This window comes from Musa acuminata, chromosome BXJ2-10 (assembly GCF_036884655.1).
Source record: "Musa acuminata AAA Group cultivar baxijiao chromosome BXJ2-10, Cavendish_Baxijiao_AAA, whole genome shotgun sequence".
Classification (NCBI taxonomy): Eukaryota; Viridiplantae; Streptophyta; class Magnoliopsida; order Zingiberales; family Musaceae; genus Musa; species Musa acuminata.
In genome coordinates, this window is record NC_088347.1 from 5,131,187 (window position 1) to 5,157,454 (window position 26,268).

At 40.1% G+C, this 26,268-nt stretch overlaps 1 protein-coding gene across 1 annotated transcript; it reads left to right on the forward strand.

The window, feature by feature from the left end:
- Positions 1-24,862: 24,862 nt before the first annotated feature.
- Positions 24,863-25,730, forward strand: LOC135625881 (uncharacterized; the record flags this gene model as incomplete). The annotated part of the gene is made up of 1 exon (XM_065130999.1): positions 24,863-25,730. A coding segment is annotated over exon 1 (603 nt), but the record flags the coding sequence as incomplete, so codon positions are not given.
- Between the last annotated feature and the right edge of the window lie 538 nt (positions 25,731-26,268).

A 26,268-nucleotide genomic window follows, 5' to 3' on the forward strand; every position in this document is an offset into this window, starting at 1 on the left:
GAAAGTGGATGTAGGTCACATCGATCGAACCATTCTAAATTATGGTTTACTTTTCATTTGTGCAATTTACATTACTGCAAACCTCCTTAATCTTCTCTTTGCATTTTTTGAAAGCTTTCAAATTCAATTTCTCTCCGAAACGGATTGAATCGAAATGATTTTCATCGGAATCGATTTTAATCGAAACGAAGACTTTTGAAATCGTGAAAGTTTTCTACTACACTAATTCACCCCCTCCTCTTAGTGTTGCTCTTGATCCTAACATTCACTACCCTATGAACAAACATGCTTTCAAGTTATCTTCAGAGATCAGTTTTCTAGTGTACGAATAAATTTTAACCGACGTTCTATTTTTACCTACTACACTAATTCACCCCCCCTCTTATTGTCGACTTGTTCCTAACAGAGTGATTGCACATGTGACTTAACACACAATCTTTTTATTTATTATTATTATTTAGTATTTTATCACTTTATATGGACTGTAGCTTGAATATATTGTGATGTCCATGGATTTATGCAATGAGAATTGGGTCGTGATGAGATCACGATAATGAGACCAATTCGCCGTTAAACATAGATCCTAAATAATCTCAATCATAGGCTACTTGAGTGAGACATCGAGATAATCAGACAGATTGGTGTGCTATATACCCATCCATATGATGGATGTAGCTGGTCTCACAATTGCTCATGTGGGGACACTAATGATATAGTACAAGTGATCATTGGAGAATAAGTTCACTGATTGATCTGCTTATGGAATGTTAGATTATTGATGATGCCTTATTATTAGATAGCGATTCCATAGCCCTAGTGGTGTATCTGATCTTTAGACTAGAGACACCAAGGATATCATGTATGAGTACTCCATTTTTTGATACCATACATAAAGGTCTAGAGGTTCCAGATTTAGCACATGCGGTCATCGGGAGTGGTAGCCAACCTTACGAAGACTATTGAGTATTAATAGAGGATCATCCACTCTTGATGTTATAAGAAGAAAATCTCATGTGTTCTTGCTTAGACAAATCCCTAGCCATGGTCATTCAGATTGAGAGAGAAAGAATTCTCCGGGAAAATCCAATTAGAGCGAGACTCGAGCAAAAATCGTATAGGTCTGACATCACCATACCCGGTATATGGTCTCTGGGATATTAGATGGATGAGGGACTATAAGTACATGGTAACTGAGGATAGACATATACAATAGATTGGATTCCCCTGTATCGTTTGGGGACTACGGTGTCGTGGCCTAGTACATCCGTTGTCGATGAGTCGAGTGAATTATTATGGAGATAATAATTCACTGAGCTAGAAGGAGTTATGATAGTTATTACTCATGGCTAGCTCGATATTGGGCATAGAGGGTCACACACATATGGTAGGCATTGCGATGAGTAGAGGTTCGGATATGAGATATCCGTTGGAGCCCCTATCTTATTGGATATCCAATAAACCCATGAATTATTGGATCCTATGGATGAGATCAAATTGTTAGTCATAGGTGCCCAGCAAGCCAATCACGTGAGTGATGGCACGTGTGACTTGATACAGAATCTTTTTGCTTATTATATTTTGGCGTATATCACTTTATAACTATTGCATAAATGCATATATATTGTGATGTCATTGGATTTGTGCAATGGGAATCGGATCGTGATGAGATCACGATAATGAGATCGATTCACCTTTAAACACATATCCTAAATAATCCCGGTCATAGGTTACTCGAGAGGGACATCGTGATAACCGGATAGACTGGTGTGCTGTATACCCGTCCATATGATGGATGCAGCTGGTCTCATAGCTGCTCGTGTAGGGACACTAGGGATACAGTACAGGTGCTCATTGGAGAATGAGTTCACTGATTGATCCGCTTACGGAATGCTAGATGGTTGATGATGCCTTATTGTCAGACAGCGATTCCGTAGTCCTAGTGGTGTATTTGGTCCTTAGACTTGAGACACCAAGGATGTCCTGTATGAGTGCTCCACTCTTTGATACTAGACTTATAGGTTTGGTTGTTCCCAGATCTAGTACAGCTGGTCATTGGGAGTGGTAGTCGACCTTACGAGGGCTATTAAGTGTCGATAGAGGATCATCCACTCTCGGCATCATGAGAGGAATATCCCATGTGTTCTTGCTCAGACAAATCCCTGGCCAGGGTCATTCGGGTTGAGAGAGAAAGAGTTCTCCGGGAGAATCCGATTAGAGCGAGACTCGAGTAGAAACTGTATGGGTCTGACAGCACCATGCTCGATATAAGGTCTCTGGGATATTAGATGGATGAGGGACTATAGGTACATGGTAACTGAGGACAGACAGGTCCAATGGATTGGATTCCCCTGTATCGTCTGGGGACTACGGCGTAGTGGCCTAGTACTTCCGTAGTCGATGAGTCGAGTGAATTATTACAGAGATAATAATTCACTGAGTTAGAAGGAGTTCTGACAGGTATGACTCACGGCCAGCTCGATATTGGGCCTAGAGGGTCACACACATATGGTAGGCATTGCGATGAGTAGAGGTTCGGATATGAGATATCCGACGGAGCCCTTGTCTTATTGGATGCAGATCCAATACCCACTAGGGAAGGACCCATTAGGGTTTTGACACGGGATCTCTATAAATAGGAGGGATTCACAGCCTCATAGGCTAGAGTCTTTGCTTGCCCTTCCTATTCTCCTCTCCCTCTCCACCTCAGAGTAGGCCTGGAGTTTTGAGGAGCGTCGTCGCAACCCTGCTGTGTGGATCACCGCTAGAGAGGAGGACGCTTGACCTCCTTCACCCTCTCCTAAGGATCTGTAAGGAAACAGGGATATACGATCTCCCTAGGTAACACAATCTCTATACGCAGTTTTGTGTTTTTGCGGATTTTGCGCACCAATCTTCGCACGACGATGAACATCTTTTTGGGAATCGGGGATTTTTGTTTTCTTGTTCTTCCGCTGCGCCTATGATGTCGCCCCCCCTATGATTTCCCAACAGTGGTATCAGAGCCAGGTTGTTCGTGCGAATGATTGGTTTTGAACTGCGTGTGTTGTGTTTAGGAAGAATATTGACGTCAAAATCGTTGACGCAAAAGCGAGGAAGGGCAGCAACAGTTGCTGCCCTCGATCTGCCACCTGCAGCGGCAGCCGCAGCTGCAGCCGCAGCCAGGCAGCACAGCGCCGGCGCCTGCGCAAGCGCTGTGCCTGCAGCAGCCGGCCGGCGGTCTGCTTGCAGTAGGCTTGCTGCTTGCGGGGCTGGCAACCCACAGGCAGAGGCGCCGCAGGGAAGCGGCGCCTGCCGCCGAAAGGAAGCGGCGCCTGCCGCCGCTGCTCCCGCGGGCGAAACCCCCCATAGGGGCGGCCGCCCGGCGGTACAGCACCGTCTGCGGAGGCAGCGGCGCCCGAAGGGGGCGCCCACCCGCAGCGGCATCGCCGCCAGCGGGTGTGCCGCCTTCAGGCGAGGGCAGTGCCCTCGCCCCGCCGCACAGGCCGCCGCCGGCAGGGTGGCGGCGACGGCAGCAGTGAAAAGGGGAAAGGGTATTAGGGTTTCCTGCACAAAAGACAGTTTTGCCCCTCGGAATTTGAGAAATTCCAGTTTCTGTCTTTTGTCCAAATTACGAAAATACCCTTAGGAATTGAGAAATTCCCTATATATCCCTGATTTCAGAAAATATTAATTAATTAAAAGGTTTAGTTGATTATTATTTTTATTATTATCTAGTAGTCCTACATGATGATGATTATTTATACATGTGATGTATGATGTGTGGACGGATGATCATGGACCGTGTGATGTGTGTACTTGTGATTATTATTATTGAGGTCTGCGAACCTCCATTATATTTCTCGTTTATTGTCGGGCCTGCGTGCCTATGATTAAGTTGTAATCACATGAGGAGGCGCAGCGGGAGCGTGGATGCCATAGCGGGACCCACGAGACGGACGATCGTGATGCATGGAGATTCATCAAGATGTCGACGGAACCGACGAGGACGAGATGGACGATCACAAGGCATGGAGATGCACCGTTGCACACATAGATCTTGATGTGAGTGATTAGGCCTACTGGCTCGGGCCTAATCATATTAGGTTGTGGTCCATGATCATCTGGTGTGATTGCTTATACACATACTAGATATGTATATATATTTGCATGCGATGTAAATATATATTAAATATGCATATGTGTGACATGTCATATTAGGAGACCAAATCATAGAAACATCTCTCGATAATATTAAGTCGGTAAACGTGAGGCAATTAAATTGACCCACGTGGCCTTCCATCGTTATGAGTAGGAACCGAATCCCGGTGTAGGTTGAGTTGGTCGAGTCCCTCGAGACTCACCTATATCGCGATTCGTTATCTTGCTTACGACATAGAGATGTCACCGGTGACCTGAGGGCATGATATGCTTGGTCGAGTCCCTCGAGGGTATATCATCAAATCAGACTCATCTTGTAACGAAGGTGTTGACTTAACCGAGCATCATGGTTGGTCGAGTCCCTCGAGGCCATGGTGATTCGGAGGCCGAACAGGATGGGAATCACAAGGAGTTGTGATCGGCAAGAGTTGTCTACCTTTTAGGCTTAGTGTGATTGGTCGAGTCCCTCGAGGTTACACTAAGACGCTGATTGGATCCTGATCCCCACTAGAAGTCTGCCGGAGACTTCCGTTTCACGTGCTGAGGGTGTCGTGTGACTCGTTAGTAAAATAGTGGGAGCATATTAAGATAGAAGTCCATATCTTGATAGTTTATTTCTTGCAAAATCTGCATGTTATTCATTTTTTGCTACATCTTTATTTTCAGAAAATGTCGCTTTCAAATCCCTTACGTGGCATACTTGATGTCAACCGCCTCACTGGTCCAAATTATACGGATTGGCTCCGTAACTTGAGAATTGTTCTCACAGCGGAGAAAATCGTGTACGTCCTTGATACAGTGATGCCTACGCCCGAAGAAGGGGCAAGCGAGGATGAGATCGCTCGCTACGTGAAGTACATTGATGACTCCACTCTTGCTCAGTGCTATATGTTGGGCTCTATGACTTCAGAGTTACAGAGACAACATGAAAAGATGGATGCCAGATCCATTCTCCTACATGTCCGTAAATTGTTTGAGGAACAAGGAAGGACTCAACGATATGAGATATCCAAGAGCCTTTTCCGCGCTAGGATGACTGAGGGGACACCGGTTCAGAACCATGTCCTAAAGATGATTGAGTGGATAGAGAAACTCACAGGTCTAGGAATGGTCCTAGAGGATAACTTGTGTGTGGACATTGTGCTTCAGTCCCTACCAGATTCCTTTTCACAGTTCATAATGAATTTTAATATGAACAAGCTTGAGGTGACTCTCCCAGAGCTCCTCAATATGTTGAGGGAGGCAGAGAGTACTATTAAGAAAGAGAAGCCAGTTCTCTACACTGGTGAGACCAGAAAGAAAAGGAAAGCAGAAAGGTCCCTTAAGAAGGGAAAGGGCAAGGGCAAACAAGGTAAAGCAAAGGTTGCTAAGAAAGACCCAACAAAGGACAAAGGCCAGTGCTTCCACTATGGTAAAGATGGGCACTCGAAGAGAAACTGCAAAGAGTACCTTGCAGAAAGGGCGAAACAAAAGCTTGATGAAGCTTCAGGTACATTCATGATCAGTCTCCATTTGTCAGACTCTTATGATAACACATGGGTATTAGATACCGGTAGTGCTTATCATATATGCAATTCGTTGCAGGTTCTGGCAAGGCCTAGGAGACTAGAGAGAGGCGAGATGGACCTCAAGATGGGTAATGGAGCAAAAGTTGCTATATTAGCTGTTGGCGAGGTCGCCCTACATCTGCCTAGTGGAGCTTTTATTGCATTAGATGCATGTTATTTTGTTCCTTCTATTATCAAAAACATTATCTCCATTTCATGTTTAACAGTTAGTGGATATAAATTTGTTTTTGAGAACAATGGTTGTTCGATATTATTAGATGATAAGATCATCACGAAAGGAACATTGCATAATGGTTTATTTATGTTAGACACCGCTCCACATATCATGAATATAAATGTGTCCAAAAGGAAACGAGATGAGTTGAACAGTGCATACCTGTGGCATTGTAGGCTAGGTCACATCCATGAAAGAAGGATTCAAAAGTTGCTAAATGATGGATATCTAGATCCATTCGACTATGTGTCATATGCAACTTGTGAGCCTTGCATTCGTGGAAAACTGACCAACTCTCCATTTAGTGGAACTGGAGAGAGAGCCACTGAGTTGTTGGAACTCATACATAGTGATGTATGTGGACCCATGTCAACTCATGCCATTGGAGGTTACTCCTACTTCATTACATTTACTGATGATTTCTCAAGGTATGGATATGTGTACTTAATGAAGTACAAGTCCGAGGCTTTTGAGAAATTCAGAGAGTATAAGAATGAGGTGGAGAACCAGACTGGAAAGAGTATCAAAACTCTTCGATCAGATCGAGGAGGTGAATACTTAAGTACAGAGTTTACTCAGTTCCTCAAGGACCATGGGATATTATCCCAATGGACACCTCCTTATACACCTCAGCTCAATGGTGTCTCTGAAAGGAGGAATCGTACGCTATTAGATATGGTACGGTCCATGATTAGTTTCGCTGACCTACCCATCTTATTCTAGGCATATGCTCTAGAGACCGCAGCTTACCTTCTGAACAGAGTTCCAACTAAGTCGGTAGTGTCTACACCATATGAGATATGGAAAGGGAAGAAGCCTGATCTTAAGGTTGTTAAGATTTGGGGCTGCTCTGCCCATGTTAAAAGACACAACCCCGATAAGTTAGAATCAAGGACAGGGCGATGTAAATTTGTGGGATACCCCAAGGAAACTTGTGGGTATTACTTCTATCATCTCGAGGACCAAAAGGTCTTTGTAGCTAAGAGAGCAGTGTTCCTTGAGAAGGAACACATTCTTGATGGAGACAGTGGGAGAATGATAGAATTGAGCGAGGTTGGAGAACCAAGCTCAAGCACCACTCTACAGCTCGAGTCTGTTCAGGTACCTAATACACAAGTATCAACTTTACGCAGGTCTGATAGAGTATCCCATCCTCCTGAGAGATATGTGGGACATATTAGAGCAGAGGATGTAGAGGATATTGATCCTCAGACCTACGAGGAGGCTATTATGAGTATAGACTCCGGGAAGTGGAAAGAAGCCATGAATTCTGAGATGGATTCTATGTACTCCAATAAGGTTTGGAACCTAGTTGATGCACCCGAAGGTATTGTACCCATCGGTTGCAAGTGGATCTTTAAGAAAAAGATCGGAGTAGATGGAAAGGTAGAGACCTATAAAGCAAGGCTAGTGGCTAAGGGGTATCGTCAAAGGCAAGGTGTTGACTACGACGAAACTTTCTCACCCGTAGCATTGCTAAAACCCATCAGAATTCTATTGGCTATTGCAGCACACTATGATTATGAGATCTGGCAGATGGATGTGAAAACCGCATTCCTCAACGGGAACCTGGAGGAGGAGGTGTATATGATGCAACCTGAGGGATTCGTGTCCAAGAACTGCCCAGATAAGGTGTGTAGGCTGCTTAGATCCATTTATGGACTAAAGCAAGCTTCCCGAAGTTGGAACATAAGATTTGATGAGGCAATCAGATCTTATGACTTCGTTAAGAACGAAGATGAGCCTTGTGTATACAGAAAGGTAAGTGGGAGCGCTATCACCTTTTTGGTGTTATATGTGGATGACATCCTCATCATTGGGAATGACGTAGGAATTCTATCCACAGTAAAGACTTGGTTATCTAGACACTTCTCCATAAAGGACTTAGGGGAAGCATCCTATATCTTGGGGATTAGAATCTATAGAGATAGATCTAAGAGGATGCTTGGCTTGTCCCAGTCCAGGTACATAGAAACCATTGTCAAAAGTTTTGGCATGAAAAATTCCAAGAAAGGGCGAACATGGATATGATACCTTATGCCTTAACAATAGGGTCTATCATGTATGCCATGCTATGTACTAGGCCTGATATAGCGCATGCTCTGAGTGTCACGAGCAGGTATCAGGAGGATCCAGACTTGGAACACTAGAAAGCAGTAAAGTGTATCCTTAAGTACTTGAGAAGGACTAAGGATCTTTTACTAGTAAATGGAGGTAATAGCCTTAAGGTTGAAGGCTTCACTGACTCATGTTTTCAGTCTGATGTCGATGATAGCAAGTCGAATTCAGGGTATGTGTACACCTTGAATGGAGGAGCAGTGTGCTGGAAGAGTTCCAAGCAAGATACTACTGCTGACTCGACCATAGAGGCGGAGTACATTGCTGCATCAGATGCAGCAAAGGAGGGAGTCTGGGTGAAGAAGTTCATCACAGATTTGGGAGTCGATACAGATAGCGACAAGTCGACTTCCTTATATTGCGACAACTATGGGGTGATTACTCAAATAAGGGAACCCGGGTCTCATCAGAAGTGTTCTGAGGAGGTTCCAGCTTATCAGAGAGATCGTAACCCGAGGAGATGTAGTAGTGGAAAGAGTTCCATCCGAAGATAACATTGCAGATCCACTGACAAAGCCGTTGTCTCAGATTGTCTTTGAGCGTCACAGGGGTCTGATGGGGATCAGACACATAGGTGATTGGCTTTAGGTCAAGTGGGAGATTGTTAGTCATAGGTGCCCAGCAAGCCAATCACGTGAGTGATGGCACGTGTGACTTGATACAGAATCTTTTTGCTTATTATATTTTGGCGTATATCACTTTATAACTATTGCATAAATGCATATATATTGTGATGTCCTTGGATTTGTGCAATGGGAATCGGATCGTGATGAGATCACGATAATGAGATCGATTCACCTTTAAACACATATCCTAAATAATCCCGGTCATAGGTTACTCGAGAGGGACATCGTGATAACCGGATAGACTGGTGTGCTGTATACCCGTCCATATGATGGATGCAGCTGGTCTCATAGCTGCTCGTGTAGGGACACTAGGGATACAGTACAGGTGCTCATTAGAGAATGAGTTCACTGATTGATCCGCTTACGGAATGCTGGATGGTTGATGATGCCTTATTGTCAGACAGCGATTCCGTAGTCCTAGTGGTGTATCTGGTCCTTAGACTTGAGACACCAAGGATGTCCTGTATGAGTGCTCCACTCTTTGATACTAGACTTATAGGTTTGGTTGTTCCCAGATCTAGTACAGCTGGTCATTGGGAGTGGTAGTCGACCTTACGAGGGCTATTGAGTGTCGATAGAGGATCATCCACTCTCGGCATCATGAGAGCAATATCCCATGTGTTCTTGCTCAGACAAATCCCTGGCCAGGGTCATTCGGGTTGAGAGAGAAAGAGTTCTCCGGGAGAATCCGATTAGAGCGAGACTCGAGTAGAAACTGTATGGGTCTGACAGCACCATGCTCGATATACGGTCTCTGGGATATTAGATGGATGAGGGACTATAGGTACATGGTAACTGAGGACAGACAGGTCCAATGGATTGGATTCCCCTGTATCGTCTGGGGACTACGGCGTAGTGGCCTAGTACTTCTGTAGTCGATGAGTCGAGTGAATTATTACAGAGATAATAATTCACTGAGTTAGAAGGAGTTCTGACAGGTATGACTCACGGCCAGCTCGATATTGGGCCTAGAGGGTCACACACATATGGTAGGCATTGCGATGAGTAGAGGTTCGGATATGAGATATCCGACGGAGCCCTTGTCTTATTGGATGCAGATCCAATACCCACTAGGGAAGGACCCATTAGGGTTTTGACACGGGATCTCTATAAATAGGAGGGATTCACAGCCTCATAGGCTAGAGTCTTTGCTTGCCCTTCCTATTCTCCTCTCCCTCTCCACCTCAGAGTAGGCCTGGAGTTTTGAGGAGCGTCGTCGCAACCCTGCTGTGTGGATCACCGCTAGAGAGGAGGACGCTTGACCTCCTTCACCCTCTCCTAAGGATCTGCAAGGAAACAGGGATATACGATCTCCCTAGGTAACACAATCTCTATACGCAGTTTTGTGTTTTTGCGGATTTTGCGCACCAATCTTCGCACGACGATGAACATCTTTTTGGGAATCGGGGATTTTTGTTTTCTTGTTCTTCCGCTGCGCATATGATGTCGCCCCCCCTATGATTTCCCAACACAAATAAGAACCCATAAGAGATTATTGGCTAGAGATCCACTAATATAAGAGGCTTATGTAGTTGGATAGAAATTCTATACCCAATAGGGCATGATCCATTAGGGTTAAGTTGATAGGAGACCTCTATAAATAGGAGAAAATCAGTAGTTCATAGGCAAGAACCTTATTCTCCTCCCCTTCTCCTCCTCAAAGTAGGCTTGGAGTTTTGAGGAGCATCGTCGCAGCCCTACTATGTAGATCACCGGTAGAGAGGAGGGCACTCAACCTCCTTCACCTTCTCCTAGAGATCTACAAGGATTCAGGGATATACGATCTCCCTTGGTAACATAATCTATATTTTACACAGTTTTAAGTTTCACAAATTCTTATGCACCAATCTTCGCATGATGACGAACATATCTTTCGAAAGTTGGGGATTTTATTCTTCCACTGTGTATGTGATGTCACCCCTAAAATTTCCCTATAAGGTTGGCTACCACTCCCGAGGACCGATTGTGTCAAATTTGGAACCTCCAGACCTATAAGTCTGGTATCAAAGAGTGGAGTACTCATGTAGGACATCCTTGGAGTCTCAAGTCTAATGACTAGATACACCACTAAGATGAGGAAATCATTGTCTGATAAGAAGACATTATCAACCATCCAATATTCCATGAGTGGATCGATCAATGAACTTATTCTCCAATAAGAACCTACACTTTATCTCTAGTGTCTCCACACGAGCAACTATGAGACTAATTGTATCTATCATATGGACAGGTATACAGCACACCAGTCTGTCCGGTTATCTCGACGTCCTTCTCAAGTAACCTATGACTGGGATTATTTAGGATCTGTGTTTAAAGGTAAATCAATTTCATTATCATGATCTTATCAGGATCTGATTCCCATTACATATATCCATAGATATCACAATGTATACATACAATAGGCAATATAAAGTGATAAATACTAAATAATAATAAGTAAAAAGACTACGTGTTAAGTCATACATGCCATCACTCATATGATTAGCTTGCGTGGCATACTAACAATATCAACTACCTTTTTACACTTATTTTTCTTCTTTTCACAAGTTTAGGAGATAACCTTTGCAACCACTCACCCCTCTCTTAAACTTCACCAAACACTTAGAGCTTGAGAGGAGTTATCACAATGTTACAATAAAGTTTTCTTTCTTTTTTACTCTAAATTCTTGTGTAAATCGAGCAAGGATGAGTGAGGTTTTTACAGGCCCCAAATGGATTCAAATTTGGAGCCAAAAATTTAAATTCCCTAGATTTCAAGGTACTGGGCATTACAACCACCTAGTATGAGGGTTCCACCGCTTGACACATTCTAGGAGACTATGTTTTGGTAGTACTTATTGAATCTCAGATTTTGATGATTAAGTCAATTGTAAATTGTTTGATTTAATCTATATGTAAAGAAAAGTATGCAGAATTAACTATGATAGCAGTAAGACATAAAGCTTGTGTTGTGTTAGAGTCAAGATTGTGATATCGTTGGGAGTTCAAGAGTTCATCGAAAGTCCGGACGTTCATCGGAAGTTATGCCGGAACCAACCGAGAAGTTCAGGAGCCTGCCAAAGAAGCTCGTCGGAACTCGCCAAGAAGATCATCGTAAAGTCTAGGAGCTTGCTAGGAGTTCGCCAGAATATTACCAAGAGATCATTGGAAGTTCGCCGGAAGATCGTCGAAAGAACAACTAACATACCGAAACACGAATACTTTATCAAAATTCTTAATTATTATAGTTAGACAATAAATTGAGTTAAGATTGGGAGTTAATTCCACTAACTTAATTAGGGGTTAATTAGGCCCTTAACAAGGCTGAATAGGGCCTGATTGAATAGTCCATTCAACGCTTGAAAACATGGCCGGCGGTGGCACCGCTAGGGCATCACCTGGTGACTTAGTCTCCTAGGTGGTCTAAGTAGTGGTATCGCCCAAACTGGGTGATGGTACCACCGATAGTTAATGCTGCCAGTGGTGGCACCGCCCTTGTCAGGCGGTGGTACCACCAGAGCTCAGTCTCCGAGCTCTGTCAAGCAGTCATACCACCCAGACTAGGCAGTGGTACCACCTAGTGTTAGTCTATAGGCAGTGGTACTACCCAGTAATGGTGGTGGCACTGCTAGTACCCCAAAATCCGAGGATATAACACATTTTGACTCTAATTCTGAAGCTATTGGGCCTATAAATACCCCACCATTTTCTGTCTAAAAGGGCACAAAAATGATTAACATAATCTTGGATTTTTAGAGTGTTAAAGTGTTATAAAAGTGCTAGAATCCTCCTCCTCCCTTTCTAAGTGTTGAGATCATTCAATAGAGGTGTGAGACTTGTAAGGGTTATCTCCTAAACCCGTGAAAAGGAGAAAGCGCTGTAAAGAGGTGGTTGGTCTTCACCTATTGAAGAAAGACTATTAGTGGATGTTAGTGACGTCGATAGAGGAGGAATCAGAAGTAGATTACTATAAACTTCCTTAATCTTTACTTTACACTCTTATGAAAACTTTCAAGTTATCTTTCCGAAATGGATTGAATCGAAACGAATATTTTTCGAAATCAATGATTTTTTTTTTTCGTTGCACTAATTCACCCCTCCCTCTTAGTGCTGCTCTTGATCCTAACAATTGGTATCAAAGCCCAATCACTCTTATTTGGTTTAAAACCTAAGAGAGATGGCATTTGTCAGTAACCAAGAGGGTCACTCAATTACTCATCCATCCATATTCAATGGAATGGATTACACATTTTGGAAGACTAGAATGAGGATTTTCTGATTTCTATGGATTTTGAGCTATGGAACATTATCAAAAATGGTTTTCAAAAGTCTTCTCTTCCAATGAATGATTGGAATGAGTTGGAGAAGAAGACTTTCGCTTTAAACACCAAGGCTATGAATATCTTGTTTTATGCTTTAGATAAAAACAAGTTCAATCGAGTGTCTATTTGTGAAATAACTTTTGATATTTGGCACACTCAAAGTTACTCACGAAGGCACTAGTAGAGTAAAGGAGTTAAAAATTAATCTTTTTGTCCATACTTATGAGTTGTTTCGGATGAAACCGAGTGAGACCATTGGAGACATGTACACCCGATTTATGGATGTCGTCAATGGTCTAAAAGGACTTGGTAAAAGTTTCTCAGATTTTGAACTTGTTAATAAAATCTTAAGATCCCTTCTAAAGAGTTGGGACCCTAAAGTAATGGCCATTCAAGAGGCTAAGGATTTAAATAACTTTTCTCTCAAAGAACTAATCATATTACTAATGACCTATGAGATAACTTGTAATGTTCATGAAGAGCTTGAGAACAACCTTCCAAAGAATAAGAAAGATATGATACTATGAACTTAAGAAGACCACTTGAAATAAAATTCAAGTGATGAGGACTATAGTGATTGACTTGACACTCTTGACAAGAAAGTTCAAAAAATTCATAAAAAGGAATAAATTTAGAAATGACACTAAAAATAAATTTGAACCTAAGAAAGAACAAGTCATATGCTACGAATGCAATAAGCTGGGACATTTTAAAAGCAAATGTCCCCAAGCAAAGAAGAAACAACCAAAAAAGAAGAAGGCTCTTAAAGCAATATGGGACGACTCAAGTGCATCCGAAGAAGAGGAGCAAACCAACACTGAGCAAGTTACTCACTATACGCTAATGGCTATTGGAGATGAGCTAAGCAATTTATTAGATGCAAATTTATCTTTTGATGAATTATTAAGTTCTTTTCAGGATTTATTCGATGAATATAAATTAGTTAGTAAAAAATATAAATTGTTAAAAAAGGAGCATTCTTCTCTTGTTAGTGATTTTGATAGACTAACACTTGAGCATGATGATAGTTTAGTTCCTTGCATAAAATGCGATGAATTAGAAATGCTTAGAAATGAAAACTTGCGACTTAAAGAAACCTTTAAAAAGTTTGAGGTTGGTAGCAAGTCCTTGAAGATAATCCTTGCCAATAAGGGTCATGTTCATAGAAAAGACGGAATTGGATTTGTGAGTAGCTCTCACCAAAATTCAACTGCCTTTGTTAAAGGCCCTACCTTACATGTTTCACCTTGAAACAAATGCAACTTTTGTTGTAAATTTGGACATATTGCGTACAAATGCCTATTTAAGAGATATAGTCCACATAAATTGATTTGGGTTCCTAAAGAAATCTCAAATGACCTAATACAACATGATAAGGTATGTAGATCAATTTTTGATGCATCCAAGGTCAAATGGGTACCTAAAAATCATCCTTTTTTATAGAAATATTTATCATCATAAGGTAGGAGCAAGAGATGGTACCTTGATAGTTGATGCTCAAGGTATATGACTAGAGATCTATCTTAATTCTCTATGCTCATTAGCCTAAACGAAGGATATATCACATTCGGAGATAACAACAAGGGTAAAATTATTGGCAAATGAATCATATGTAACAAATCCAACATCTTTATTGAAGATGTGTTATTAGTTGATGGCTTAAAACATAACCTTTTGAGCATTAGTCAATTATTTGATAAAGGATACATCATTATATTTGAATTCAATGCTTGCATTATTGAAAAACTACACAAAAATATATCTATGATTGCCCTAAAATAAAATAATGTATACACTATCGAGATTGACGATCTTTGTAATAAAATATATTTTTTAGTTTTGAATGACGATGCTTGGCTTTGGCATAGGAGATTAGGTTATGCTAGCATGAAACTAATCTTTCAAATTTCATCTAAAGAACTTGTAAGAGGAATTCCTCACATTAAGTTCGTTAAAGATAATGTGTGTGATGCATATCAACTAGAAAAATAAATAAAAGATAGTTTCAAACCAAAGAACCAAATAAGCACCTCTAGACCATTGCAATTGATCCGGATTTGTTCGGACTAATTGCTATATCAAGCCTAGAAGGTAACAAATATGCCTTTGTTATCATGGATGATTATAGTAGATACACTTGGACTTACTTCTTGGCACACAAAAGTAATTGCTTTAGGTATTTTTCTAAGTTTTGTAAACTTGTTCAAAATAAAAAGGGTTTTATGATTTCATCAATTCGAAGTGATCATAGTGGTAAATTTCAAAACCATGATTTCCAAGATTTTTGTGAATCTAATGGATACAACCATAATTTCTCTCCTCCAAAAAATCCTCAACAAAATGGAGTAGTAGAAATAAAAAATAGAAACTTACAAGAAATGGTAAGAACCATGTTAAACGAACATAGCCTACCCAAATATTTTTGGGCCGAAGCCGTAAATACAACATGCTATGTCATGAATTGGGTTTTAGTAAGACTATTACTTTCCAAAACTCTTTATGAGTTGTGGAACAACAAAAAACCCAACATTTTATAGTTTAAAGTTTTCGGGTATAAATGTTTTATCTTGAATTAAAAAGATGCCTTAGGAAAATTTGATGCAAAATCTGATGAAGGGATTTTTCTTAGTTATTCTTCTATTTCTAAGGTCTTTCATATTTTTAATAAAAGAACTTTGGTTATAGAAGAGTCTATTCATGTTATTTTTAATAAAATTTCTGAAGTTAAGAAAAATGATTTTGATGATGATCTTAAGTTTGATTCTTTGAATTTAAATGAAATCATTTCTCCATCAAGCAACTTAGAAGCATCTTCTTCCGAAATATCTTTACTCAAGGAATAAAAGTATGTAGATGCTCATCCTAAGGAGCTAATCATATGAGACATATCAAAAGGGGTTCAAACTCGTTCTTCTCTTAAGAATTTTTGTGCCAACGTCGCTTTTCTCTCCTAAATTAAACCTAAATACATTGACGAGGCCTTGAAAGATGATTTATGGGTTATCGCAATATAAGACGAGTTGAACCAATTGAAGAGAAATGAGGTATGGAAGCTTATTCCAATGACAAATGACCATTTAGTTATTGGTACTAAATGGGTCTTTAGAAACAAGTAAGATGAATTTGGTATCATGGTTAGAAATAAGGCTAAATTAGTGGCCAAGGGTTTCAACTAAGAAGAAGGTATCGATTATGAAGAAACCTTTGCTCCTATGGTACGATTAGAAGCCATAAGGATGCTCCTTGCCTATGCTAGTAGTAATAATTTTAAGTTATTTCAAATGGATGTTAAGAGTACTTTTCTTAATAGCTTTATTTCTAAAGAAGTTTATGTTGACAACCTCCCAGATTTGAGAATGATAATTTCCCTAATCATGTGTTTAAATTGACTAAAACTCTCTATGGATTGAAACAAGTCCCAAGGGCTTGGTATGAGAGACTTATCTCCTTTCTTATTCAAAATAATTTCTCTAATGGCAAGGTCGATACCACATTATTTATTAAAAATTTTAAAAATAATTTTCTTATTGTTCAAATATATGTTAATGATATTATCTTTGGTTCTACAAATGAATCTTTATGTAAATCATTTACTAAGAGTATGAGCCTAGAATTTGAAATGAGCCTAATGGGGGAACTAACTTTCTTTTTAGGCTTGTAAATTAAACAACCTAATGATGGTATTTTTATTAGTCAAACAAAATATGTATTAGACTTGATAAAATGATTTAATATGGATAGTTCAAAAGCTATCAATACTCCTATGAGTACCTCCACTAAGTTAGATATTGACGAAGGTAGTTTACTATATCTCATCGCAACTAGACCCGACATCATATTTAGCGTTGGACTTTGTGCTAGGTTTCAATCTAACCCCAAGCAATCTTATTTAAAAGCTATCAAAGGGATTTTTAGATACCTAAAAGGAACTCCTAAACTAGGATTATGATATCTAAAATCTAAACAATTTGAATTGCTTGCTTATACCGATACTGATTTTGTTGGTTACTAAATAGATAGAAAAAGCACATCCGGAATATGTTAATTTTTAGGACATGCACTTATCTCTTGATCTTCTAAGAAACAAAACTCGATTGCATTATCCACAACCGAAGATGAGTATATTGCAATAGGTGCATGCTGTACTTACGTTATATGGATGAAAAACACTTTAGAGGATTATGAAATTCACTAGAAGAATATACCTATAAAGTGTGATAATACAAGTATAATATATTCAACAAAAAATCATATTAATCAATCTAGAACTAAACATATTAATATTAGGCATCACTTTATCTGAGATTATATTAATAATCATGATGTAATCTTAGAATTCATTAATACGAAACATCAATTGGTTGATATCTTTATAAAACCTTTAAATGAAGAATAATTTGATTTCATTAGAAGAGAGATAGACATGTTAAACTATCTGAATGCATGAGTTGTTATATTTCTTTTTCAGACTATCTTTATGTATTTCATAAATAGAGCTTTCATTAATTTATGTTGTATCAAGTTTACTCAATACCCTTGCTCCATCACGTAATAATGTTTGATACATTTAGTCCCTTCACCCATTAAACTTATTGACAAATGCATCTTTCACGGATTTCATTATTATAAATTCTTATTGAGAAATGGATTTTATGAAGTTTTATTCATGTAGTTCTTTTTATCCTTTCTCATGAACTCTTCTTTACTCTTCTCATAAAAGAAGAAGTTTTATGAATTTAATGATTTAATGAAACTCATTTATTATTTTCAATTTGATTCAAATCATTTCACAAATTTGGTTCTTAGTGGATTCCCTCCTTACCTTCCTTCTTCCTCACGCAAAGTTTTGATGACAAAGGGGGAGAAGTTGATGGAATATATCTCTTTAATATTGAGAACTTTTGAATGTTACCATGCAACGATACAATATCGATTGGATAAATTAGTGTGAAACTTGCTTGAATTTTTACCACACTTGCATTGTTGAATTGTTCTCCTTTTTGTTGATAACAAAGGGGGAGAAATATGGTAAATTGATGACAAATTGAATGTTTAAAAAAAATATATCTTATCATAAATACTTATCATAAAAACTTGTATTTTTGTGAATGCTTAATACTTATATGTTTTGCGAATGCTTAAAATATAATTGGATTCATTAAATACATTTCATATGTAATGTAGATACTTGAAATGTTTCATGAATGATAATTGTCTCTCATAAGCTATCATAAGCTTAACTTGCTATTTACAAATAATACCATAGAATGATGAATTGCTATCTTTGTCATCTTGCTATATCTGAAATTCATATCTTATTTGAAAATGAGGATTGTCTATTAGTAGACTTGAAAATGGATATTAAGCCTTGACATCATTTTTATAATTACGTAGCATCGTATTTTGAATTAGTAAATTATTATAAGTATCATGATATGCATGTTGATAAGTTTAAATAAACTAAACTTATCGATTTGATGCTTGAATTCAAAGGTCTTGAATTCAAAAATATATTTTCTCAAGTATGGTATATAGATAGGGAGAGCTAAGGTTAACTCCATCATCAGTTGATTGTCATCACCAAAAAGGGGGAGATTATTGAATCTTAGATTTTGATGATGAAATCAATTGATAAATTATTTGATCTAATCTATATGTTAAGAAAAGTGTGCAGGATTAACTACAATAGCAGTAAAACATAAAGCAGGTTTTGTGCAGGAGTCAAGATCGAGACTTCGTTGGGAGTTCGAGAGTTTGTCGGAAGTACGGATGTTCATCGGTAGTTTTGTCGAAACTGACCGAGAAAATCCATGAGTATACCAAAGAAGCTCATCAGAACTCTCCAAGAAGATCATTGTAAATTCCAGGAGCTTGTTAGGAGTTCGCCGGAACATTACCAAGAGATCGTTGAAAGTTCGTCGGAAGATCGCTGGAAGCTCGCCGGAAGAATACCTAACGTACCAGAACACAAATACTTTGTCAAATGTTTTAATTATTATAGTTAGCTAGTAAATTGAGTTAGGATAGGGAAGTAATCCCACTAACTTAATTAGGAGCCAATTGGGCCCTTAATAGGGCTGAATTGGGCCAGATTGAACAGCTCATTCAACACTTGAAAACATGGCTGGTGGTTGCACAGCTAGGGCTGGCAGTGGCACCACCTGGTGACCCAATCTCCTAAGTGTTAGGATCAAGAGCACTAAGAGGGGGGGGGGGGGGGGGGTGAATTAGTGCAGTGGAAAACTTTCGACGATTAAAACTGCGTTCGTACGTTGAAATCCAATTCCGACGTAGAAGTCGTTTCATGTAGATAATAACTTTGAAAGCTTATGAAAACATATTTGAAGTAAAGTAAGGAAGGCAGTTTGCAGTTAAGATAAATAGCACAAAGGAAATGCAAACCAGATTTTAGAGTGGTTCGGTCAAACGTGACTTACATCCACTTTTGGCTTCCTCCTCCAATGAGGTCACCGGCGTCTACTAGAGGCCTTCCTTCAATAGGCAAAGGCCAATTACTCTTTTACAGTTTCACTCCTTTTGACGGGCTTAGGAGACAACCCTTACAGAATTTTCACTCCTCTTGAATGATCAAAACTTGGAAGAAAAGAGGGAGAACTTTTGGCCTTTACAATACTTTTGAGCTCTAAAATCACATAGTAAGATCAAGCTTTCGGTGCCCTTTCATGCAGGAAAGGGTGGGGTTTATATAGGCCCCAACTGGTTTGAATTTGGAGCTAAAAAGTGTCATCTCTTGGTTTTTCGGGGTCCTGGCGGTACTACCACCGTAATAGGGTGGTACTACCGCCTATCATCTATCACTGAGCGGTACTACCACTCAGTTTGGGCAATACTACCGCCTGACATCGCTCGGAGACCAAGCTCAGGCAGTACCACCGCTTGACAAGGGCAGTACCACTACTGGTAGTAATAATTGTCGGCGGTACCACCGCTTGACAGGGGAGATACTATCGCCTAGAATTCCTAGGAGACCAAATCTCCTGGGCGGTGCCACCGCCTGGTAGGAATTCTGGGTCTGAATGGGCTGATCCATTTAACCCAATTTGGGTCTGTCAATGGCCCAATTGCCCCCAGATTAAGTTAATGGGATCACCTCCCATTCCTAACTTAATCTACATGCTAAATATGATATTTAAGACATTAATACTACAACTTGCTCTGGTGCGTCAATCGCTTCTTCCAACGAGCTTTCGGCGAACTTCCGGCGAACATCTAACGAACCCTCGATGATGCTCCGGTGGACTTTCGGTAAACTCTTGGACTTGCGACGATCCACTTGATGAGTTCCGACAAGCTTCTTTGGCAAGCTCCTGGACTTCTCGTATTTGTTCTCGTAGAACATCCAACGACCATCCGGACTATCGTCGAACTCTCGAACCCCAACATGATCATGGTCTTGACTCCGGCGCAACTCTTGCTGCATGTCTTACTGCCATCATAGTTAATCCTGCACACTTATCTCAACATATGGATTAGATAACAAATGACAATTGACTTCATCATCAAAATTCGAGATTCAATAATCTTTCCCTTTTTTATTATGACAATCAATTGATAACGGAGTTAACCTTAACTCCCCCTATCTATATGCCATACTTGAGATAAGTCATTCTTGAATTCAAAGCCTTTGAATTCAAGAGACATATTGATAAGTTAAGAACATTTAACCTTATCAATACTCCCATCATAATTCCTATCATGATGTATTTCTCTGAAAATGATGTCAAGGCTTGACATCCATTTTCAGGTTTTACATTTCAAATGTGAAAGATAGCAATCGTAGTAATTCATCATATGGTAAGATATCAACATGTAAAACTGCGATGTAAGTTCTTGATATCTTAACATAATACAAACATTTCAAGTGTTTAGCAATCATAGCATTTCATTACATGACAAGATATCAATTTGTAGAATTGTGATGTAAGCTCTAGATATCTTAACATAGTGCAAATATGGCATAGTGCAAATATGGTAATCATAGCAATTCTATCACCAATTTATCATATATTTCGATGCAAGCTTTTGATATCTTAATATAATTCAAATTTAAATATGGCACTTATAGCATCAATTCATATAGCATTAAATTCAAATATGGCACTCATAGTATTAATTCATATATTTCTCCTCCTTTGTCATAAACAAAAAGGAGAACGATATAAGCAAATTTTAACTAGGTTTATGTCATTTTTCAACAATGAGTGATAGGATACCAATTATACAAACATCTCAAGGAAAACATGACATAGAGATAACTTTCATTACTTCTTCCTCTTTATTTGTTATTATCTTTTTGCATGAAGGAGGAAAGTCATTTGTGAGCTTACTCGAATGAAGTTAAATTTGATAAGATATTAAAGAACGCTTTATTTTTACAAGGATCAAGATATGTGTGTGAATCAAATCCTTGCACCTAAAACTATTTCTCAAAAGATATAAGAAGGAATCATCAAATCCATTTCTCGAAAGATATTTTTCATATGATAAGTCTATGAGAGATGCATTTGCTAGTTGATTCCATATGTCAAAAATCAATGATGTGAATCAAAACTCGATATGATATATGTTTATTAAGTCCGAAAGAGAATAATGTATCGAGAAAATCCGATTGTTAGGATCAAGAAGATCCGAAAATGAAATTTAACACTTTCATGCATTCGGACATGGTTTTGCTATAGATTTTCAAACATTATTATAAAGATAAAACATGCTTATCATCATGAAAATTTTTGTATCCAAAACACATCATTTCCAACATGTTATTAAAACATGTAATCGTATAAATTCATTATGGCAATTAAGTGATTTGATCATTAAATCAAGAAAGTCTAAAAAATAATCTTAACAAGTTCATGTATTCGGACACATTAACATTCCTAATTCTCTTCTAATGAAATCAAATTGTTCTTCACTTAGAGGTTTTGTAAAAATATCAGCTAGTTGATGCTTAGTATCAATGAACTCTATGATTACATCATGATTAGTGACATGATTTCATATAAAATGATGTCTAATATCAATATGTTTTATTCTTGAGTGTTGAATGAGATTCTTTGTTAAACATATTTCACTTGTGTTATCACATTTAATAGAAATATTTTTAAGATTGACTTTATAATCTTCTAAGGTGTTTTTCATCCACACAACTTGTGCATAGCATGCACTAGCTACAATATACTCAGCTTCAGTTGTTGATAGTGCAATCGAGTTTTATTTTTTAGATGACCAAGAAACAAGGGAATGTCCCAAAAATTGACATGTTCCTAACGTGCTTTTTCTATCTAGTCTATGTTGAATCTCGTATTTTGATGATGAAACTACTTGATATATGTTTATGATTTAATCTGCATTTTGAGTGATGCAGGATGCTTTGATCAGGATGAGACAATTAAAGCAGGAAAATCATGTTGTGCCGGAGGAACATGTCAGAAGATTAGACGTCGGGCCGGTAGATCGGTCGACGTATCGACAGAAGGCTTCGGGCCATGGACTCGGGCATCGGGCCAAGAAGAGCGGGTATTGTGCCAAGGATATCGGAGTTGCGGAGTCAACTGGCCGATTGGGCCATAGGCTACAGGAGAGGACGATGCGCCGAAGAATCGGACGAAGCATCGATGGACCAATGACATGCCGGACAACTTGGTTAATTGTTTAGGATTAATTGTCTCAATCGAAGTTTTGTTTTGAGTGTGCAGGATTAACTACGATAGAAGAAAGACATGCAGCAGGAATTGCGCCGGAGTCAAGACAATGATCACGTTGGGAGTTCGAGAGTTCGACGGAAATTCGGACAGTCGTCGGAGGTTCTACGGGAACAAATCCGAGAAGTCCATAAGCTTGCCAAAGAAGCTCGTCAGAACTCGCCAAGTGAATCGTCGCAAGTCCAGGAGTTTGCTGGAAGTCCGTAGGAGCATCACCGAGGGTTCATCGGATGATCGACGGAAGTTCGCCGGAAACTCACCGGAAGAAGCGATTGACGCACCGGAGCAAGCTGCAGAAATTGTCTTAGGATTTATCGTAGTTAGCATAATGATTAAGTTGGAAATGGGAGGTGATCCCATTAGCTTAATCTTGGGGCAATTGGGCCCCTGAAAAACCCAGATTGGGCCGAATGTATCTACCTATTCGGACCCTGATTGCTGTGGGAGGTGCAACTGCCCAAGCCAGGAGGTAGCACCGCTTGGGCTAAGTCTCCCAGGGAGACTGGGCGGTGCAACCGCCCAAGCCAGGAGGTAGCACCGCTTGGGCTAAGTCTCCCAAGGAGACTGGGCGGTGCAACCGCCCCAGCCAGGAGGTAGCACCGCCTGGGCTCAGTCTCCGAGAGAGAGTGGGCGGTGCAACCTCCCCTGATAGGAGGTAGCACCGCCTGAGCTCGGTCTTCGAGCTCTGGCAAGCGGTGCAACCGCCCCAGTCAGGAGGTGCAACCGCCTGAGCTCGGTCTTCGAGCTCTGGTAGAGAGGTGCAACCGCCCCTGACAGAGGTGGCACCGCCCAGAGGTTCAATCTTCGAGCTCTACCAGGCGGTGCAACCGCCCCAGTCAGGAGGTCCAACCGCCTAATCCCGGAATTCTGGGAATTGACAGTTTTGAGCTCCAAATTTGAACTGGGTTGGGGCCTATAAATACCCCACCCATTCAGCACTGAAAGAGCACAACTTACACTTGAAATCTTGATCTTTTTCTATGATTCTTAGAGCTCCAAATTGTTGTAAAGGCCAAAAGTTCTCTTCCCTCTGTTCTTTAAAGTTTTGAGTTGTAAAGAGAGGAGAGAAAATTTCTGTAAGGGTTGTCTCCTAAGCCCGTCAAAAGGAGTGAAACTCGGATTTTGATGATATAATCAATTGGTGGGTTAATTGATCTAATCCATATTATTGAGTTAAGTGTGCAGGATTAACTACGATAACCAGAAAACATAAAGCAAGGATACCGGAGTCGAGCTCGATGGACGTTTAAGAGACCGAAGAATCATCGGAGATGCTGCCGGAACCATCCGAGAAGAAATCGGGAACGTGTCGGAAGTTCGCCGAAGAAATCGTCGGAGGCTCGCGGAGATCACCGAGAAGGCTCGGCTACTCGTTAAAAGTCATCACAAAGATTGGGAGCTTGCAGGGAGTCTATCGGAAGAAGTTTGTCGGAAAGCTCGCCGGAACAAGACTCGACGTTCGCGGTTGAAAATTTGCTTAGGATGTGTTTTGGTTATGTAGTCCACTTGTAATTAGGATTAGGATTAAGAGATAATCCTATATCCTGGTTAGGGGCCAACTGGGCCCAAAGTCAGAGTTGGTTTAGGCTAAAAATTAAGTTAAACCAGCGAACTAGAGAGCCAAGATTGAAGCCCAACTAGTGGCTGAAAACACTGTAGTTGGGCTGAAATCACTGTAGGCGGTGGCACCGCCTAGTTTGGCGGTGGAACCGCCCAGCACCCGAGTGCTGGGCGGTGACACCTCCTTGGCTGGGCGGTTGCACCGCCCAGCACCCGAGCCCTGGGCGGTGGCACCGCCTGGTTGGGCGGTGGCACCTCCAGCACTGGAAACCCTAAGAAAATTCAAATTTTGGAGCCCAAAATTTGAATCCTCTTGAGGCCTATAAATACCCCTCAAATCTCAGCTGAGGTTACAACTTTTGAGAAGCATTTTGATTGAGAGAAAAGTCTTAGAAAGTCTTAGCAAGTCTTGTTTTCAATTTGCTAGAGAGTTCTCCTCCTTCTTTCTTATTGAAAATTTGTAAGAGGTTGAGCTGCTTGTAAAAGGTTGTAAGAGGGGTGTTTACCCTTCCATTTCAAGAGACTTGCTAGTGGAAGGTGGGAGCCTCATCAAAGAGGGGCCTCGCAAGTGGAGTAGGTCATTTGACCGAACCACTCTAAAAATCGGCGTAATCTCTGGTTTGCTCTTTATTATTGTCATTTACATTACTGCAAATCTTCTTACTGCTTTAGTTCCTTATTACTCTTATTGCGCAACTTCAAGAATACGCCTTCAAGTTAAATTTCTCAAGTTTCGTTCTTAACGTACGAAAGATTTTGATTAAAATCGAAGTTTTTATCCGCTGCACTAATTCACCCCCCCCCTCTTAGTGCCGCTCCGATCCTAACAAGTGGTATCAGAGCGAGGTTATCTCTCATATTTGGTTTAATACCCAAGAGAGATGGCTTATTCCGGCATGCAAGAGGGCCATTCTATTGCACGACCACCTTTGTTTAATGGGTCGGATTACACATATTGGAAGACTCGCATGAGGATCTTCCTCATTTCTATGGACTTTGAGCTTTGGTCTATTGTTGAGAATGGATTTCAAAAATCTTCTCTTCCGATGAGTGAATGGAATGAATCGGAGAAGAAGGTTTTTGCTTTAAATGCAAAGGCTATGAATGCCTTGTTTTGTGCATTAGACAAAAACGAATTTAATCGTGTTTCAATGTGTGATTCGGCTTTTGATATTTGGAGAACTCTTGAGGTCACTCATGAAGGCACTAGCCGAGTGAAAGAGTCCAAAATCAACATCCTTGTGCACTCTTACGAACTTTTCCGAATGAAATCAAGTGAGTCCATCGGAGACATGTACACCCGGTTTACGGATGTCATCAATGGACTCAAAGCTCTTGGTAAAGATTTTACTAACTTTGAACTAGTAACTAAAATCTTAAGATCCCTCCCTAAAAGTTGGGATCCAAAAGTTACGGCCATTCAAGAGGCCAAAGACCTTAAAGCATTCCCTCTTGAAGAACTCATTGGGTCTCTAATGACCTACGAAATGACATGTCAAGCTCATGACGAGCTCGAGAACCCCCTTCCAAAGAACAGGAAGGATATGGCACTCAAATCACAAGAAGACCACTTGAAAGGAACATCAAGTGATGAGGACAGTGACAATGACATTGCACTTTTGACTCAAAAGTTTAAAAAATATTTAAGAAAGAACAGATTTAAAAATAATACAAAAAATAAATTTGAACAAAAGAAAGACCAAGTGATTTGCTATGAATGCAAAAAACCGGGACACTACAAGAACGATTGTCCTCAAGCCAAAAAGAGGACATCAAAGAAGAAGGCGTTCAAGGCAACGTGGGATGATTCAAGTGCATCCGAAGAAGAGGAGTCCAACACCGAGCAAGTTGCTCATTACGCGCTAATGGCGTTAGGAGAAGAGGTATGTGATTTATTTAATGAAGATTTATCTTTTGAAGAACTGTCTATCGCTTTTCATTAATTATTTGATGAATGTAGAACTGTTAGCAAGAAGTTAAGTATCTTAAAGAAAGAGCATGCTTTGCTACAAGATAAGTTTG